Source organism: Loxodonta africana, chromosome 6, assembly GCF_030014295.1.
Source record: "Loxodonta africana isolate mLoxAfr1 chromosome 6, mLoxAfr1.hap2, whole genome shotgun sequence".
NCBI lineage: Eukaryota > Metazoa > Chordata > Mammalia > Proboscidea > Elephantidae > Loxodonta > Loxodonta africana.
In genome coordinates, this window is record NC_087347.1 from 77,138,907 (window position 1) to 77,157,894 (window position 18,988).

Consider the following 18,988-nt stretch of genomic DNA (forward strand, 5'->3'; position numbering starts at 1 on the left):
AAAAAAAATTCAGATTTCAGACCACTTGGGAAAACCTGGAAGATGTGGCCACAACTAAGAAGATGTGGCAACTGGCAATAACTGATCAGAGCTGAGTAACAGTATGTCTGTCTTCTTTACTAGAGGGATTAACAGCTTAGTTTCTTGTCCCAAAAGCTTTACTTGTTTATGCTACATACCTGGGCCTGTAGGCCTCTGAGTTTGTTACCCTTGACATAAAGCAAATTTCATGTTGAAGAAGGATATCTGGATTTAAAACTATCTAAAACAAGCAAAAAACCCTGTTTTTGCAAAGTGAAGTAATTTTTAAAAGTCCTTTTCTTCCTTCTTTTCCACATCAACCTTAAAGCTATGTAGTTAAAAAGGCTGCTATCTGAGTAGCCACAAAGACAAGTTGGTACAACAGGTTGAAGATAACTATTGTTTAAGATTTAAAAAAAAAAACATAAAAAATCCATTAGAAATTTGGAAGAAAGGGCACATTTAAGCTAACCTCTGGTTAAAGCACACATAATAACAGCACACACATAAAAAAACAACTAACCAACCGATCAACAAAACCTAACACCTGTATTTTTAAGTTCACCTAAATTTAAAATAACCTATAACGTTTCCTCACTGTAGCAGCTATGATTACTTGTACTTATTAAAATCACCTAGAAATGTAAAAACCTAGGTGTACACTACGTGTGTATGTGTATATATATATAATACATTTATATTGCATATATATAATTTGCATCTAGATACATTGATGCAAGCAGTATTAAAATAAAAACTTTTTTAAGCCTGTCTATATTTGTACCTACACATTCTTAAAGGTCCACTCAAGTATTATTCTCTACTGTAAACAATGTTAAAGTAGGGAGGAACTTTAGAAACACAATCCAATTTTTTCATCTTACAGATGAGAAAACCTCTTTTTAATACCCTAGTTAGAAGTGATTACTGCCTACTCTGAACTTAAATAAAATTTGTAAAACTTATATGGAATTTACCATAAAGTGAGCTGTGCCATGGCTCCTTGAACAAAAGCAACTCCGCTAAGAGCACAGTACATACAAAATACAAAAAATGTTGTAAAATAGTCAATGAATAAATGAAACTCAGAGTCCTTGTAGAATTGTTCCCTACAGTGGTTTCAAAACAGGTTGGTAACCTGATGCCAACTTTAAAAATATTCTTGGCGCCATATACAGGTAGTCCCCGACTTACGACGTACTTGAGTTACAAGGAACTGCACTTAAAATCGTACTTTTTTAACATTTTGTACATCTTATTGTTAGTAATATTTACTACATACAGTGTTGCAGCACATAATTTGCTGACGATATCATTCTCATATGTTCAATTTTATGATTTACTGTGCAAAATACTGCTGTACAGATTCAGTTTTCTAAACCAAATAAGGGGCTTCCATTGCTTGAAAACATGGTCTCGAACACTGATCACTTTACTAAAGTCAACAGGTAGATTCAGGAAGCAGTGAGATGTTACCACAAAATATAAGAAGACAAAAAGAAAAGGACCACATAGGCAACTGTCACTAATTTTCTGACGAGAAATGCCGTCCCCATTCCCAGAGATAATCCAAATGGTTCAGAACCTTCCACAAGTGGAGTTATTACTGCAACTGACAGAATGTGAACACATCCAATTCTTCGTCAGAGTACATTTTTACGTTTTTTTAAATGTATGTATTTATTAAAACATATCTGTCACTTTATATGTAATACTTCCAACCCCCAAAGATCAGATTTATAAAGATACTGATAAAAAAAAAAAAAAAAAGGCACTAATAATGGAAAAAAAAAAAAGGGTATTTATTTGACTTACGTCAGAACCGACTTATGGAGTCGTCAGAACAGAACCCCGTCTAAAGTATGAGACTACCTGTACAGTACAAGTGTCTTACTTAGGAGTTACGATTCTAAAGTTGCTGCATTAAGGAAAAAATTGTGATAATCAATATTACTTTTCTATCTCTCAGAAAGGAGTCTGGGAGTTACCGGATGAAACAAATGGTTAAGCACTCAACTACTAAATGAAAGGTTAGTGGTTCAAACCCATCCATAGGCACCTCGGAAGAAAGGCCTGGTGATCTGCTTCCAAAAGATCACAGTCAATGAAAACCCCATGGAGCACAGCTCTACTCTGACACAAATTAAATCATCTTTCAATTAGTCCAACATAATCAATTTCTCCTTCAGCACAGTAATCAATGCTGTTTAACTGAACACCACCAGATGAAGCAGTCAGTTGCCTTACATTTATGGAATGTTATCTAAAAAAAAATACTTATCTTTAAGCATTAAAATCATAATCACTGATGTCAGCATGATGGTAGTGTAAGTAGTTTGTGCTCCTGTCCCCCACAGATGCACCAAAAAAAAAAAAAAAGGCCAAAAATCAGTCCAAGGTTGACAGCAACTAAGTGCACAATGACTCAAGGGAAAAGCAACTTCAAAACAGTAGGAAAGCTTTGGTTTTCCTACCAGTCTGTGCCCCATGGTCTGGCTCAGCAGCAATCTTAAAGAGCAGCGTCTTTAAAGAGAAACCCTGATCCCTGGTTCTGGAGGCAGCAGAATCTTATTCAAAAATTATACCATATGTGTTCTAACCTGTCTGAGAGCTATCTGAAAGGCTGCCACAGAAGCTTGTCTCTTATTTGGTCTAACTCAGGAGTCATGCAAGGCAGAAAAGTGGCAGACAATGCCTGAACACTGTATCTATCGATAGCTGCCTAGGGATAGAGAGTGTGACTAAAGCATACAATAAACATCTAAGGACTGGGAGGAAAAACCAGGGAGAGTTCTTTGAGAAGTTAAGGCATTCAAAAGCACCTGCATATACAGGGGAATTTAGAAAGCCATGTGCGAGCCCAGGGCAAAATACAAACTCAAAAAATACTTTAGAAGATCCTGTACTTTTATCTCATCCTGATTTCTAGACCCAGTTCAAGCCTGGCTAATTAGCGAAGGAGTGCCTAGGCACGGAACCAACGTGCAAAGGGTGGGAAAGGTGGTTTTCTTTTCTTTTTTCCTTTTGTCTCCAATGTTTAAGGAAATCTCTATCAAAATACTTGGTGAGTACAAGCTAAGAAAGAGATACTTCAGGGACAACAAAGGATTAGAAGGGCAGTCTTTGCAAAATTAGTTAGGGGAAGTCACTAAACAAATACCTTCAAAGATCAAAGAAACAGCAAACCCTAGGGAAGGAGAGAGGAGGAATTTGATTTCCAGAGTTGCCACATTATAATATTCAAATGTCCAGTTTTCAGCAAAAAAAAAAAACAACACAAGACATTACAAAGAAACAGTAAGACCAGACAATGGACTTATTAGACAAAGACTTTAAAACAACTGTATTCAATATGCTCAAAGAGCTAAAGGAAAACATGGACAATTTAAGTAAACGCAAATAAGAAAAACGATGCACGAACGAAATGAGAATATCAATAAAGAGACAGAAATTTTAAAAGGTAGCCAAAAGGAAAACCTGAAGCTGAAAATATAATAACCGAAATGAAAAATTCACTGGAGGGGTAAATTTGATTAGGCTGAGAAATTAGCAAATTCGAAAAAACCAAAACAAATTCAAAGATGGGACAACTGAAATTTTTAAGTCTGAGGAACAACAACAACAAAAAAAAAAAAACTGAAAAGAGCCTAAGGAACTTGTGGGATGCCATCAAGTGGACCAAAGTATGCATTATGGACGTCCCAGAAGAAGAGAGCAAGAGGCATAAAGAGTATTTGAAGAAATAATGGCCCAAGACATGGCAACAGTAACCCCGAGAGAGCTGGGATGGCTGTATTAACCAGATACAGTATACTTTAAGTCAAACGCTGTTAAAAGAGACAAAAAAAAAAAAAAAAAGAGAGACAAAGATATTATATAATGATAAAAGAGTCAATTCATCTAGAAGACAATCGTTATACGTGTGTATACGCACCTAACAAGAGAAGTCCAAAATACATGATGCAAACATTGACAGAATTTAAGGAAGAAACAGTTCTAAAATAACAGTTGGAGACTTCAATGAGCACTTTTAATAGTGGATGGAACACAGACTGAAGATCAGTAAGGAAACAGAAAACTATAGAAACTATAGAAAACTATAAACCAACTAGACTTACAGACATATATAGAACACGTCACTCAAGAATATAATACACACCATTCTGCAGTGCATATATACATCATCCTTTAGGAAAGAACACGTTAGGTCACAACAAATTTAAAAAGACTGAAATCATACAGAATGTTTTCTCTGATAACAATGGGATGATACCAGAAGTCAGTAACAGAAGGAAACTGGAAAATTCACAAATATGTAGAAATTAAACAACATACTATTAAATAGCCAATGGGTCAATAGAGAAATTAGAAAATAATTAGAGATGACTAAAAATGAAAGCACAACATACTAAAACTTATGGGATCCACTGAAAGCAGTGCTGAGAGCAAAACTCATAGTTGTAAATACTTAAAAAAGAAAAAAAACTTCAAAGCGAAAACCTAACTTTATAGCATTTTTTTGCTCTAGAAAAAAGGCCACCAAACTAAACTTAAAGCTAGTAAAAGGAAAAAAATAATAAAAAATAGAAATGTTTCAGAAGAACTTAGTGGTGATGGCTGCACACTATGAATGTAATGAATTATCACAGAACTGTACACTTAAAAATGGTCAGAATGGCAAATTTTATGCTATATTTATTTTTTACCATAGTAATAAAAAATAGTAGAGCAGAGATAAATGAAATAATGAAAACAAATACAAATGTTGGTTCTTTGAAAAAAATCAATAAAATTAGCAAAGCTTTAGCTAGACGGACAAGGGAAAAAAAGAGAAGACACATAACTAAAATCAGAAATGAAAGTGAGGACATTCATACCAACCCTACAGAAATAAAAAGGATCATAAGAGAATACTACGAACAATGTATGCCATATCTCAGATGAAATGGACAAATTCCTAGAAACACAAACTACTTAAAATAGAAAATCTCCACAGATCTATGCCAAGTGCAAGGATCGAATTACTTATCAAAAACCCCCAACAAAGAAAAGCCCAGGATCAGATGGTTTTGCTGGTGAATCCTAACATTTAAATAAAAATCAACATCAATTCTTCTCAAACTCTTCGAAAATATAGAAGCGGAAGGAGAAACCCTATAGGACAGAGTAGAACTGCCTCGTACGTTTTCCAAGACTGTAAATCTTTATAGAAGCAGACTGCCACATCTTTCTCCCACGGGGCGGCTGGTAGGTTTGAACCACTGACCTTTCGGTTAGCAGCCAAGTGCTTAACCACTCACTGTACCACCATGGCTTCTTACAAGAAAGCTACTGGAACTAATAAAATGAATTCAGCAAACTTGCAGGACACAAAGTCAACACACAAAAATCAGTTCTATTTCTATAAACCAGCAATAAACAATCTGAAAAGGAAAGTGATAAATCAATTCCATTTACAACATCATTTAAAGGAATAAAATATGCAGGAGTAAATTTAACCAAGGAGATAAAAGACTTGTACACTGAAAACAATAAAACATTATTAAAAAAAAAAATTAGAGGTGTTTAAGTACATGGAAAGATGCCCCCTGTTCGTGAACTGGAAGGCTTAATATTGTTAAGATGTTAATACTACCCAATGGCATCTATAGATTCGAGGCAATTCCTGTCAAAACCTCAACAGCCTTTTCTGCAGAAATGGAGAGCTAATCCTTAAATCACACAAAATTGCAAGTGGCCTTGAGTAGCCAAAACTATATTAAAATACAGGCTCAAAGAAAGGGGACTCACACTTCCTGATTTCAAAATGCACTACAAAGCTACAGTAATCCAAACAGTGTTATATTAGCATAAAGACAGACATACAGACCAACAGGACAAAACTGAGAAAAGTCCAGAAATAAACCCATACATCTATGGTCAACTGATTTTTTGACAAGGGTGCTAATTCATTTCAATGGGGAAAGAATAGTTTTTTTTTAAACAAATGATGCTGGGACAACTGGATTCCACAAAGAAGAATGAAACAACTCCTACTTCACACTATATTATGAAAATTAAATAAAAATGCATCAATAACCTAAACATAATTGCTATAACTATAAAATTCTTAACAGAAAAGAAAGAGGGCAGGGTAAATCTCCAGGACTTTTTATTTGGCAATAGATTCTTAGGTACCATTCCAAAGCACAAGTATGAACATAGATGAACGGGACATCATCAAAATTAAAAACTTTTGTGCATCAAGGACTTGACAAAAAAATTGAAAAGACAACCTACAGAATGGGTGAACATATTTAGAAATCATATATAATGTTTAAGATTCAGCATATTTTAAAAAACTCTTAAAACAACAAAAAGACAAACAACCCAAATTAAAAATGCACAAAGGACTAGAGTAGACATTTCTCCAAAGAAGATATACAAATGGCCAAGAAATACACGAAAAAAATGCTCAACATCATTAGTCAGTAGGGAAATACAGATAACACAATGAGATACCTCTTCATACCCACTTCTAGATATATAACCAAAAAAACTGAAAGCAGGGACTGAAACAGATTCTTGCACACCAATGTTCACGGCAGCATTATTCACAACAGCAAAGTAGAAACACTCCAAGTGTCCATCAACGGATAGATAAACTAAATATGGTATATTCATACAATGGATTATTATTATTATTCAGCTATAAAGAGAAACAATGTTCCAATATATGCATGAACCCTGAAAACATTATGCTAAGGGAAATAACTCAGACACAAATGGACAAATGCTATATAATCCCATTTACATGAAATGTCTAGAATAGATAAATGCATAGAGATTAGTGTTTACCATGGCCTGAAAAGAGAGAAGAGGGAGTTATTGCTTAATGCGTACAGAGTTTCTGTCTGGGGTGATGAAAAGTTTTGGAAATAGATGGTGGTGATGGTTACAAAACATTGTGAAGTAATTAATGCCACTGAATTGTACATGTAAAAATGGTTAAAATGGCACATTTTATATTTTATCACACACATACAGGAATCACATTCCCTGTGGCGATATGCTCATTACTATGAGAGGCACAAGGGATTGAGACCAACAGAGAGAAAGAAGCTTATTCATATTTTTCATTTTATACATAATTCCATGGCACATGTTCACTGCCCGAAGCACACGGAGCACATCACATTTATTTTTCTTGTCTTTTAGCACACAGTTGAATTTCCGTAAGTTAAACTTCTGTATACTATGACTCCACTGTATAGCTCAGTTGTTTATAAATCTGCAAAAAGCTCTTTTGTTCCCTAATAGTGCCCCCACTTCCAGCCAAGCTGAGTTTCCTGTTTTATCATTCACTAACTACATGACCAATTTTAAGTAACTGAACATCTCGGAGCCCCAGTTTCCTTATCTGTAAAATCTGGATAATTCCCACCTCTGAGGTTGCTCTGAGGATTAAATTAACACTATAATTCCTATTTATTCTGAACTAGCTTTGCTGACTTTAAATCAGCTTTCTCATCCAAGCTGTCATTGATTTTGTAGTACTTGATCATATTCTTTCGATATTTCCTTTTTAAAAGTAAAAAAAAGAAAAAACTTTAAAATATTTTTCTTTGGTGGTTTCCCTATTCTAAATAGAGTCAATCATTTTCCATCATCCTTCTCTGGACCTTCTCCAAGTCCAATATTATCTTCTTTAAGACTCAGCATGAAAATTAGCATTTCACTAGTGGATATCTGTAGGAGTCATATAAATTTTTCTGTTCCCTTGCCCTAATACACTTTTTCACAATGTTTGATAGTCTGTGGGTCTATTTTTTTTATATGACAATATAGTAGGACAACACTGCTAGGAAGTAAAATCACAATTATCTCTTTGCCATATAGCTTTAATTAATAATCATTAATCAAAGAACCTCGTGTTTGTTCATTTAAAAACTTATTATTTTCTCTGGAAGATTATGTGATCCTGTGTAGTAAATCTCCACTACTTTAGTTCTTTATTGCTTAGAAGGGCTCACTGTCATCAGCATACTAATGTTATTTTTTTAAATGTTAAACAGTTTCCAAGAAACTTTACACTTTATTCAGAAATGCCTGATTACTCCTTATCCCCTTTCCCCCTCGTTGCTAAGGTGGTTTCATTGTTCTGTTCATGAAGTATAAGATCTGTTGCTTTCGAGTCAAATCTGACTCACAGTGACCCTTTAGGACACAGGAGAACTGCCCCATAGGGTTTCCAAGGAATGGCTGGTGGATTTGAATTGCCGACCTTTTGGTTAGCAGCCGAACTCTTAACCATACACAAGACAGAAATTAAATTTCTAAATGTGTTTGGTACAGAATAATCTTACCAGTAAAATAACCCAATTTCTGTGGCTTTGAAAAAAAATAGATTCAATGATGTGATAAGCTTCTTCCCCGTCTTTACAACAGGGATTCCAAAAAGTGGTACTTGCATATAGTGAAGAAAATGGTGTAATTATATTGCTTTCTTAGTACCTAGAAACCCTGGTGGCATAGTGGTTAAGAGCTATGTCTGCTAACCAAAACGCTGGCAATTCGAATCTACCAGTTATGTTAAGGACAAGCTGAAATTGGGAGGTCACATGCTGCTGATGGTAAACTATACTTCCTTTTGGAAATTAATGTAGCAGCATATATCAACAGGCTTAAAAATGTGTAAAACATTTTACTAAGTAATGGAACTTTATAGTATAGAAACAATTAAAAATCCATCAAATAGGCACAACACTGTTTGTCACAGCACTTAAAAAAAATAGTAAAAAAATAGGAGGCAAACGAAACGTCCACACCAGAATTAGTTAAACAAAGCACAGTAGATTCAAACAATGGAATAACATACAGCCATTAAAAATGCTAATTAGTATTCAGTGATGTGCAAGGAGATTTACACCAAGTTGATTACACAGCATATGCAGCAGCCTACCTACATTTTTTACTGCACAGAAAGAATTTTGGAAGGTTAGGTACTAAGGTATTGGTAGGAGACAGATGCTCTGGGGATGGGGCTGTTTTTCTTCTTTTTGCTTATCTGTGTTTTCTAATTTTTCTCCAACAAACACGTAATAATGTGAATTGTTCTTAGCTGAAAAAATAGGAAAACCCTTACATGGGCAACTGGCTGAATAAACTACAGCATACACACACAACAATGCACTGTACTATGCGGCTGTAAAAAAAGAATGAGAAAGACCTATACGAACCGATGCGGAGTAAGTTCCATGATATATTATCAAGTGAAAAGAGTAACAACAAAAAAGCGTACAGAGTATGCTATCCATTGCATAAGAAGGAGAAATAGGATGTAAGCATCTGCTTATGTTTTCAAAATAAAATAGAGAAGGATAGAATAGACACCAGTGATGTTGCTTATAAACATGGATAGCTAGGAATGGGGTGAAAAAAGTGGGAGAATGGGAGTGACACTTCAAAGTTTTTTTGTATCCTTTTTGTTTTGACTTTTAGAACCATATTAATGTTTATAACTTAAAAACAAACAACAAACCCAGATGGGAGGGGACAAAATGAAATATAATCAGAACAAATAAATTTAACAAATTTCAAATGAACCAGAAGAAGTACACAAAAAAGTACTAATACAAGTAACCAGTATTTCATTAGTGGATACTATTCTTCATAGGGTGACTATTTGTTACTCTCTGGACAATCAAGGGTTGCATTGCTTGTAATCTAGTCACAATAAACAGCAAACTACAAAACTAATTCTGACTTTCACGATGTAATGCTACAGGATAAACTATCAGCTAAAAGATGAAAAAGGCAGGCACCACAGTTAAATATTCTTGATTTTGCCAGTATCAAGTATAATATATATATATTTTAAGTATTTTATTGTATTTTTGGTAAAAGTATACACACCAAAAGAGATTTTCATTCATACTGTGAGTGGGAAAATTTGAACAAGTTCTACATAATATTCAGTGACACTGGTTACATTCTTCACATTGTATCAACATTCTCATTATTCTGTTCTAATTGTTCCATTCCTGTTAACTTAGTCTCACTGCCCCCAACTGTAACTGTTCTACATTTGGTCTCACAGAGATAATTTTTTAAAAGAGCACAGTACTCAAGTGTGACACTGTCTACTTTCTGAGCTATACTGCTACTTAGTTAAAAGGTGATTTCAGGGGATAATTTCGGTTCAAGGTTTAACGAATATCTTCGGGCAATAGTCTCGGGGATTTCTCCAGTCTCAATGGGCCCAGTAAGTCTAGATTCTTTGAGAATTTTAAGTTCTGTTCCACATTTTTCTCCCTTTTTATCAGGATCCATCTATTGTGACCCTGCTCAGAACACTTGGTAGTGGTAGCTGGGTACCATCTAGTCCTTTTGGCCTCAAAGTAGAGGAGTCCGTGGTTCTCAAGTTGTAACATCTTGATTTCCTTTCCTGTCTCGCAGTCTCCTACCCCCACCACACAAGTCAGGACCTCTCCAGACTAGACTCCAACAGGTTAAGTTCCTCTGAGATCAGGAGAGTTCAAGGCTTTTGAAGACAAGAGCAAACCTGTACCCCACAGGATACAATAAAAAATATGCATGGGTGGTAGGAACCTTGGTCACAATTTTTCTGTAATCAGAATAGGAAAACTTTCAGCAGTACAGTTCAACTCCCCATTTCAAGTATTTTCCCCTTTTTAACAATTTTCTCCCCTTCCCCAATAATTCTTTACCTATTTACTAATCCCTGCCTTATAGATTAGTGATTAATGGCAGACATACAGAGAAATGATAGAGCCAAAAAAAGGGCTATTTTAAACCACCAAACAACTAATACTCACATGAAGAACTGGGAACCATTTGTATCCTTCCCTCTATTGGCCATTGACAAGAGGAACTCTTTGTTGTGTTTAACAGCAAAACTCTCATCTACAGAGAAGCAAAGTTTTCAGTTACATTATAGGCATAACCTCCAAAAAAAAATCATTTTCATTCCTCTTCATATTTTATGTGTTCTTTAGAGCCAAACAAAATTTAGATAATAAAGTTAGGCTACAAAAGAAGAAAGAGCCAAATAGTAATTCTTTTTCCTTCACCTTTTTTAGATAAAATATTTCTAATTTTCTATCCCTTGCAATACATAAAACCTAAGTACCACATCAACTCCCTTTCCATTTCTACTTGTCCTTCATGGTTTCTAAAAATGAGTTTCTTTGCTTATCAGCATACCCAAAAAAATGAAACTCTCCTAAAAAGCAAGAAAAAATTTTCAGATAGGATTGTTTTACATTATATTTTATAATATAAAATACTAAAAATATTTTATATAAGGATACTAAATTTCACAGAATCCCTAAAATGAATAATGGAAAAATATCGAACCACTTCCAGTTCACAGACTTCTGTGCAAATGCTCCTTCACGTCAATAAATAAATTCCAGAGAAAAAACTAAAATTTGGGAAAATACTACAGCCAAGTTTTAGAATATCAGAGATAAAAAAAAAAAGGGGGGGGGTTCAAAGAAAAAAAATGTTCTAAAAAAACTGCTGGATATTTTTTACTAGGAACTACTGCTGAATCTCCTTTAATAAAGGTTATTTTAAGATCAAGCTATAGAAGTTCCTATTCTAGCACTATAATTTTAAGAGTTTAGTATAGACCACTGAAATCCAACTAATATCATGTACTAATTCCTAAAAATAACCCCACATCTATAAAAGGCCTATAGCATAAAATTTTCACAAGAAAATCTCCAGATTAGTTTAAGGTGGTTGAATGTTAGTATACCAATTAATGAATAATCCTATTAACTGAATAGAGAATAATCAAACGAATAAAACAGAAAATATTAAAAACATAATCTAAAAGCACATATTTTTACCTTCAAAAAATCCTCCATAAATAGATTCCCCTCCTCGTCCATTTCCTAAGAATAAAAAACACAGGCTCTTAGAACATCTCCTTGAAGATTCTACCTAAACAAAATGCTTCTTATAAAAGGAGGCACTCAAATGATTTTGAATCAAATACTGAGAGGATCAGAGCAAACATAAAAGATGTTAACTTAGTATCAATACTGATAAGATCTCAAATAACCTTATTTCCCTATGATACTATGATAAAGAATGTGATGCAGGTTATTAAGACACATGGAAAAAAGAACTTTTACATTCTAATGATGATTCTATAGGTCTTTTAGCAGGAATTAAAGTGTCTTTAAAAATACACTTGCAATGTTTTTACAATAAAAAAAAGTATAGGTAAAAATAACATTGTAGGTAAGGACTACCAGTTGTGACAAAATCACATACACTGATTTCCTAAGAAATGGTGTTTTTTTTTTTTTTAATCCAGAAGCAAATTTCTGAAATGAAGTCATGTGTCAAAGGAAATCCTGGTGGCATAGTGGTTAAGTGCTACAGCTGCTAACCAAAGGGTTGGCAGTTTGAATCAGCCAGGCGCTCCTTGGAAAGTCTATCTATGGGGCAGTTCTACTCTGTCCTATAGGGTCACTATGAGTTGGAATTGACGCGATGGCACTGGGTTTGGTTTTTTTTCCAAAGGCAAAATTATCTGTCTTTTCTTCTTTTATACACTTTTATGAGTATTTCTAATTGTTTGAGCAAAGACTAAATGAGAGAAGAGAACTGGACTAGGGTCTCTAGGGACTTGCCTAAGTTTGCAATCTATGATATTTAACAAAATATATACATATAAATCCACCCCCCCACACGTATGTATTAGGGTATACCACGTGAAATGTCAGGTTTTGAAGGCAAAATAAAGACATTATAAATTGAGATGAAACAAATTTATTTAATCAAAATATGCTCCATTATGTTTAATTATCTTGTGCCAACATGATGTTAAGTTGTATATTCCTCTTTTTTAAAAAACTCTTCATCTTTTGAGTCTGTAAACTCTAAAATGCTTCAACTACTGCTTCTTGATATGTGAATCTTTATTACATATAGAGAGTTTTAAGTGTTTGAAAATGTGGTAATCCGTTGCAGAGATGTCAGGTGAGTAAGGTGGGTGTGGTAAAATCACATAACCCAGCTCTCAATCCTCAAGGAGTGGTTTGAGAAGTATGTGGTCACATGCTATCATACAACAGAATTGGATCATCTCTGTTGACCAGTCTTGGCTCTTTTGATCTCAATTTTTCATGCGTACGATCAATTTCCCAACAATGTGAGTTTGCACTGATGGGATGCCCTTGTTACAAAAAAGAATAATGGATTATGCCTTTTGCAGACCACCATCACCTTTTTTTGGGTGCAGTGGTTATTCTGGGTGCTGTCTTGGAGACTGCTCTGCATCTAACCATTGCCCACATCATTTATTACTGTCAAACAGTATCCATCTCTCATCACAAGTAATGATAGGTTGCAAAAACGGCTAGCAGCTCTGAACATGCCTCTAAACTTTGTGAATCCTGACTTACCGTCAACTCATGTGAGACCCATTTGTCCCACTTTTTCACCTTTCCGGGGGCACTGAAATGGCGGGAAACAGTCGAGATACTCCCAAGTCTGCTGCAAGGTTTTAACCTGTTGTTCAAGGGTTGCTTTCCACCAATTCCTTCAACTGGTCTTCATTTATGACAGATTTTGGTTTTCCTCAAGGCTCATTTAAAAGCTCTTGACTCCAGAGTGAAATTTTATCACTCACTGATCAACAACACCCTCTCCAAATGCCAAAATGATATTTTTCTTGGCCTCCTATGCATCATGTCCAAATTTGAACTCATAAAAAAAAAGCAGTCATGATTGTGTAACAATCACCATATCATGGAAGGACAAAAAAAATCAATGCTTATAAGACAAGAACCACCCAGAATGAAGTCAAATGACTATGAAGGCTAGCCCAATAATACAAAATTATTAGGTGTAATATAATAGCCACTTACCATAACATGTCTAATCGGGACTCAAAAATATGATTCACCTTGAATCCAATGTTTCATGAGGTACACTCTAATATATGCGTATATTAGAGTGTATGTATATATGTTTACACACACACACACACACACACACACAATTATATATATGGAGTCCCTGGGTGGTACAAAAGGTTAACGCACTCAGTTGCTAACCAAAAAATTAGAGGTTCAAGTTCACCCAGAGGTGCCTCAAAAGAAAGGACTGTGATCTACTTTGGAAAAATCTGCCACTGAACACTAACTCTGACACACATGGGGTTGCCATGAGCCAGAATTGATTTGATGGCAAATGGACAAACACTCATAGAGAATGGCTTTCTTTTGCTGCAATCAGTCTTACCTTCACTGAAGTCACCACCTTGAACCATGAAATCCTTGACAACTCTGTGAAAAAGACAACTTTTATAATGTAATGGCTTCTGAGTTGATTTCCCTGTACCTTTTTCACCTGGGAAAATAAAAATTAATAGGCTATTTAGTAGGAAGTAAACCAAGGAATTAATATTAAAGCAAAAAAATTAAAGATGAAAAACTTTTGCCCTGTATATGCTTCTTCAAACTACAAAATTTTCACTCTTCTCAGGAATTTTTAAAAAAATTTATTTAAAAACCACCTGTATTTTTATGCAGAGTGTAGAAATCAATCTCAGATAAAATTCCATTAGAACTAGTATTTCCATGAATTATTTCTATGTCCTAGCAAATACTGAATAAACTGCGTGTTAAGTAATCAAAGAATACACATGAAGGTATGTAAAACATGGCAAATCAAAAATTAAAGCAAGTCATAATCAAACAGGACTACTGTTAGGGAAAATGAAAATGCAAACAAACCTGTACAAAGACAACGAAAGTTCTCGCATGTTTTAGGGCACACATCAGAAAACAATTCGAAGACAACTCTTCCAGCTGAAACAGAGGTAGTTGGTTTAAATCTCTTTAAAATATTAAATGCTGGTATATAAGTATTAAACAAGAACATTAATTTTCTTACCAGGTTGATTGTTAATGGCAATATCAAAAAAACATCGAGGACGCTGAACTTTTATTCCCATGGCTCCAATACTTCAACCTGTGAGTAAAATAAAGTTAAGACAAACAGAAGATTAAAACAGCAAAATTTTCCAGAAATTTCTGGAAAAAAAAATCATGAAACAAACTAGAAACGTAGTTTGAATTTTGACATTTACTCCATGAGATAAATTACATGGAGTATTAGCACCTTCTTTCAGATAGCATTTTGTGAGACAAACAGAAAAGGCTTTATTAAAAGAGAAAAGATGTGCCACTGTCATACAATTAAATTTCTATTTTACAAACTAATATAGACTGCCAACCCAAACAGTACATTGTATTATGTTTGTATGGTTAGAAAAGTCAAGGACAACTGATCCAATCCTACTGTGCCTAGAAAATGAAAATGAGAGTTTCACTAGTGTTTGAAAAAGAAAAACATTCAAATTCATAAAAACCAAAACTAAACCAAACCCAGTGCCGCCGAGTTGCTTCCGACTCATAGCGACCCTAGAGGACAGAGTAGAACTGCCCCATAGAGTTTCCAAGGAGCGCCTGGCAGATTCGAACTGCCAACCCTTTGGTTAGCAGCTGTAGCACTTAACCTCTATGCCACCAAATTCATAAAGAATACCGAAAACAAATCATCCAGGAAAAAGACAAATGGAGTATTTTAATAAAGTAATATATAGTAGGGTTTACATTCTGCATTAAAGTACATTAACAGTTTTATAACATGAGACTTCTTTCTGATCATGATCAGCCTTTACTGATATGCTGGCATAGACACAAAAAAGGTCAACAAGGGAGATACCCTGTGTAACAGCTTTATCTATATAGCAGATAACCATCATTTAATAGAATTCTTTTGATATGACATTTATTTTAAGGGCTTAAACTATTCAAATTATAATACTTGGTGGGAGATGACAGTGTAGGGTGAAGAAACAAAGGCATGAAGTATAAACAGTATCCAAACTTAGAGTATAAAAATGACAGTTTCATCTGAGACTAAATGAAGTCTACATGCTTTCTAAATATTATATCTAAACTAAGTGGTGTTTCAGCACATAGTGTACAATATTTTAGGTCCAAAGAGGTTCTGAAAGAGCTATTACTCTCCATTCTGAATAGATTCCTCCTTTTATCGGCTGAAAACTCTACTGAAGTAACTGCAGATTCACATGCAGTTATAAGAAGTAATACAGAAAGATCCAACGCACACTTTATCTAGGTCCCCCCAGTGTAACACTTTGCATAACTGTAGTATAATAATACCACAACCAGATAACCATGTTGATACAATCCACCTATCTTATTCATATTTCCTGTTTTACCTGCACTCATTTGTGTGTGTGTTTTTAATTCTATACAATTTTATCAGATATCCACCACCATCCGTTATCAATTTTATATTCCACAAACCACAAGTCAGAACACTCAACAATAAAAGCAAGAGGAGCAATAACCCTTTACCCCAAATTATCAACAATTTGTAAAATACATATTATATACATTCATTTGTTTAATGCTGATTATGTGAATTAGGGATTAAATTATATAAAAAATAGATTATGTTGTATTCAAATTCAGCCAAGTGTTAGTATATTCATTTTTGACATTACTGCATGGAAGACAACGGGAAAAAAAATACAAGTTTCTCATAACTTCCTTCCACCACTTTATATTTCTAATAGATATAATGGATATTGGAATTTGTTTCACATAAAACAAAGTAAAAAAGATACCTTGCAATCCTCCAGTAGACTACAGACATACCCACTACGTAAAAGAAAAATAGCCTTCCTTAAAACAACGAAAAGCCCTAGCAGTTTTAACATTCTGCCAAGTTTATTGTATTAGTTTTTACTTTTATAGAATTTAAACTCTTGCACATGGGGAACTGAGGATACCGTTAAATCCATAAATCTGAGGAAATGATTTTATCTTAAAAAAAAAAAAAATTTAAATTATCACCTAAACCAAACCAAACCTGTTGCTGTTGAGTAGATTCTGACTCACAGTAACCCTAAAGGACAGAGTAGCGCTGCCTCACAGGGTTTCCAAGGAGCAGCTAGTAGATTCGAACTGCTGACCTTTTGGTTAGCAGCCTGACTTCTTAACCACTGAGCCACAAAGGCTCCAAAATTACTTAGTACATGATTATTCTTTATTTTGTAAATAATTTTTGTAGGCCTTAAATTCCCTATTTTGGGGAACAAAGAAGTTTATTTATGTTTTTTCCTCTGAAGAAACTTCTACAGCTATTTGTTTAACTACAATGTCCCGAGCTGAGATTTCTATTCTTATAATATGTGCATAAGCACAACACTCTGTAAAACATCAAAAATTATTCAGTTATGGTTATTTTCTTATACATTATGTTATTCAAAACAAACTCCAAATTTGAAAGCCAGGCAAAAGTTAGGAAAGCTCAAAAAATAATCCCTGTTCTTGGATGAACAAGCAAGCGTAACACTGTCAGGCCTAGCTTTCAACAATGATTATCTAATACAGTAACAAAACCACAAACAGCAAAACGCAAAATAACTAAATGGGACCTCATAAAAATGAAAAATTTTGTTCATCAAAAGACTTTACCAAAAAAGTAAAAAGACAAGCTACCAACTAGAAGAATATCTTTGGAAGCCATATATCCAAGAAGAACCTAATAACCAAAACACATGTAACAAGAGTTCGACAACTTAACAACAAAGAGACAAACCCAATCATAAAATAGGCAAAGGACTTGAACAGACACGTCACCAAAGAGGATGTTCGAAGGGCACCAAACACATGAAGAGTTGCTCAGTATCACTGGCCATCAGAGAGATGAAAATCAAAACCACAATGAGATACCATTTCACTCCCACTAAGACGGCTAAGATTAAAAAATAAATAACACACGTTATCAAGGATATGGGGAAACTGGAACCCTTATCCAGTGATGGTGGAAACGCAAAACGGTACAGCTGTTGTAGAAAACAGTGTGGCAGTTCCGCAAAAAACTAAAAATAGAACTACCATATGACCCAGCAATTCCATTCATATATCCAAAAGACTTGAAAGCAGACTCAGAGACTTGTACACCAATGCTCACTGCAGCGCTATTCACAATAGCCAAAAGGTGGAAACAACTTAAATGCCCAACAACAAATGAATGGATAGGCAAAATGTGGTACGTACATACAGTGAAATATTACTCAACCAGTAGGGGAAATGAAGCCTTGATACATGCTACGGTATGGATGGAGCTTGAAAACATTATGCTGAGTGAAACAGGCCGATCACAAAAGGACAAATATTATGACTTCACTTACGGCTGTCCATAAATTGTACACCCGTAAAAAGCTGAATTGGCAAGAGTTATGATACATTTACAATCACAAAAAAAAAAGTATCTGCTGAAGTTGCTTAGGTACAACCAAACACCTCATGGGATTTGGTTCTTTTGTTTGGAGATTTAGTGTCATGGTTTCATGGGACATTCCAGTTAACTGGCCTAATAACATGTTTAGTGCTTCTGTTCTACCTCCTAGATCACTGCATAGTCCCTGGGATCTTAAAAGCTTGCAAGTGGCCATGGCACAAAAATTGGTCTCTCTTCACCCGGAGCAACAAAGAATGAGTCAGGAATAGGAGGAGGATATGGAATATGTGGCTAATTGCCTCCTTTGCCTGAGACCAGAAGGACTGGATGGCACCTGGCTACTATTACTAAAATTCTGATGAAAGGTTCCACAGAAGATCCTGATCAAAAGGGAGAAATGTAGAACAGAATCTCAAAATTTCAAAGACTTTAGACTTTCTAGAGTCATGGAGGGTAGATGAACCCCTGAAACTACTGCCCTGAGATAATCTTTAAACTTTAAACCAAAAATATTCTGAAGTCTTCTTAAAACTGAACAACAGTTTGGCTTGACTAATAAAAAAAGGTCTGCCTTGAGCATTATTGCTCTTTTAAGATCTATCTGGGATGAAACTGACAACAGCAACTAGAAAGATAGGAACCTTAGGGGGCAGTGAGT

At 34.8% G+C, this 18,988-nt stretch overlaps 1 protein-coding gene across 5 annotated transcripts in view; it reads right to left on the reverse strand.

Moving 5' to 3' along the window:
• PPIG (peptidylprolyl isomerase G) overlaps positions 1–18,988 on the reverse strand; it is a 65,455-nt gene that overhangs the window by 23,306 nt on the left and 23,161 nt on the right. For 4 of the 5 annotated variants that reach the window (XM_010602843.3, XM_064287021.1, XM_023542864.2 and 1 more), the window contains exons 2-6: positions 14,941–15,018; positions 14,781–14,855; positions 14,287–14,394; positions 11,880–11,924; positions 10,839–10,926 (exon numbers count right to left, since the gene is read on the reverse strand). In XM_010602843.3, the coding sequence (XP_010601145.1) occupies positions 10,839–10,926; positions 11,880–11,924; positions 14,287–14,394; positions 14,781–14,855; positions 14,941–15,001 (377 nt within the window). In that variant the 5' untranslated portion in view covers positions 15,002–15,018. Of the gene's footprint in view, positions 1–10,838; positions 10,927–11,879; positions 11,925–14,286; positions 14,395–14,780; positions 14,856–14,940; positions 15,019–18,988 lie in introns of those variants that run through there. The other variant, XM_064287022.1, reaches the window with a different exon arrangement.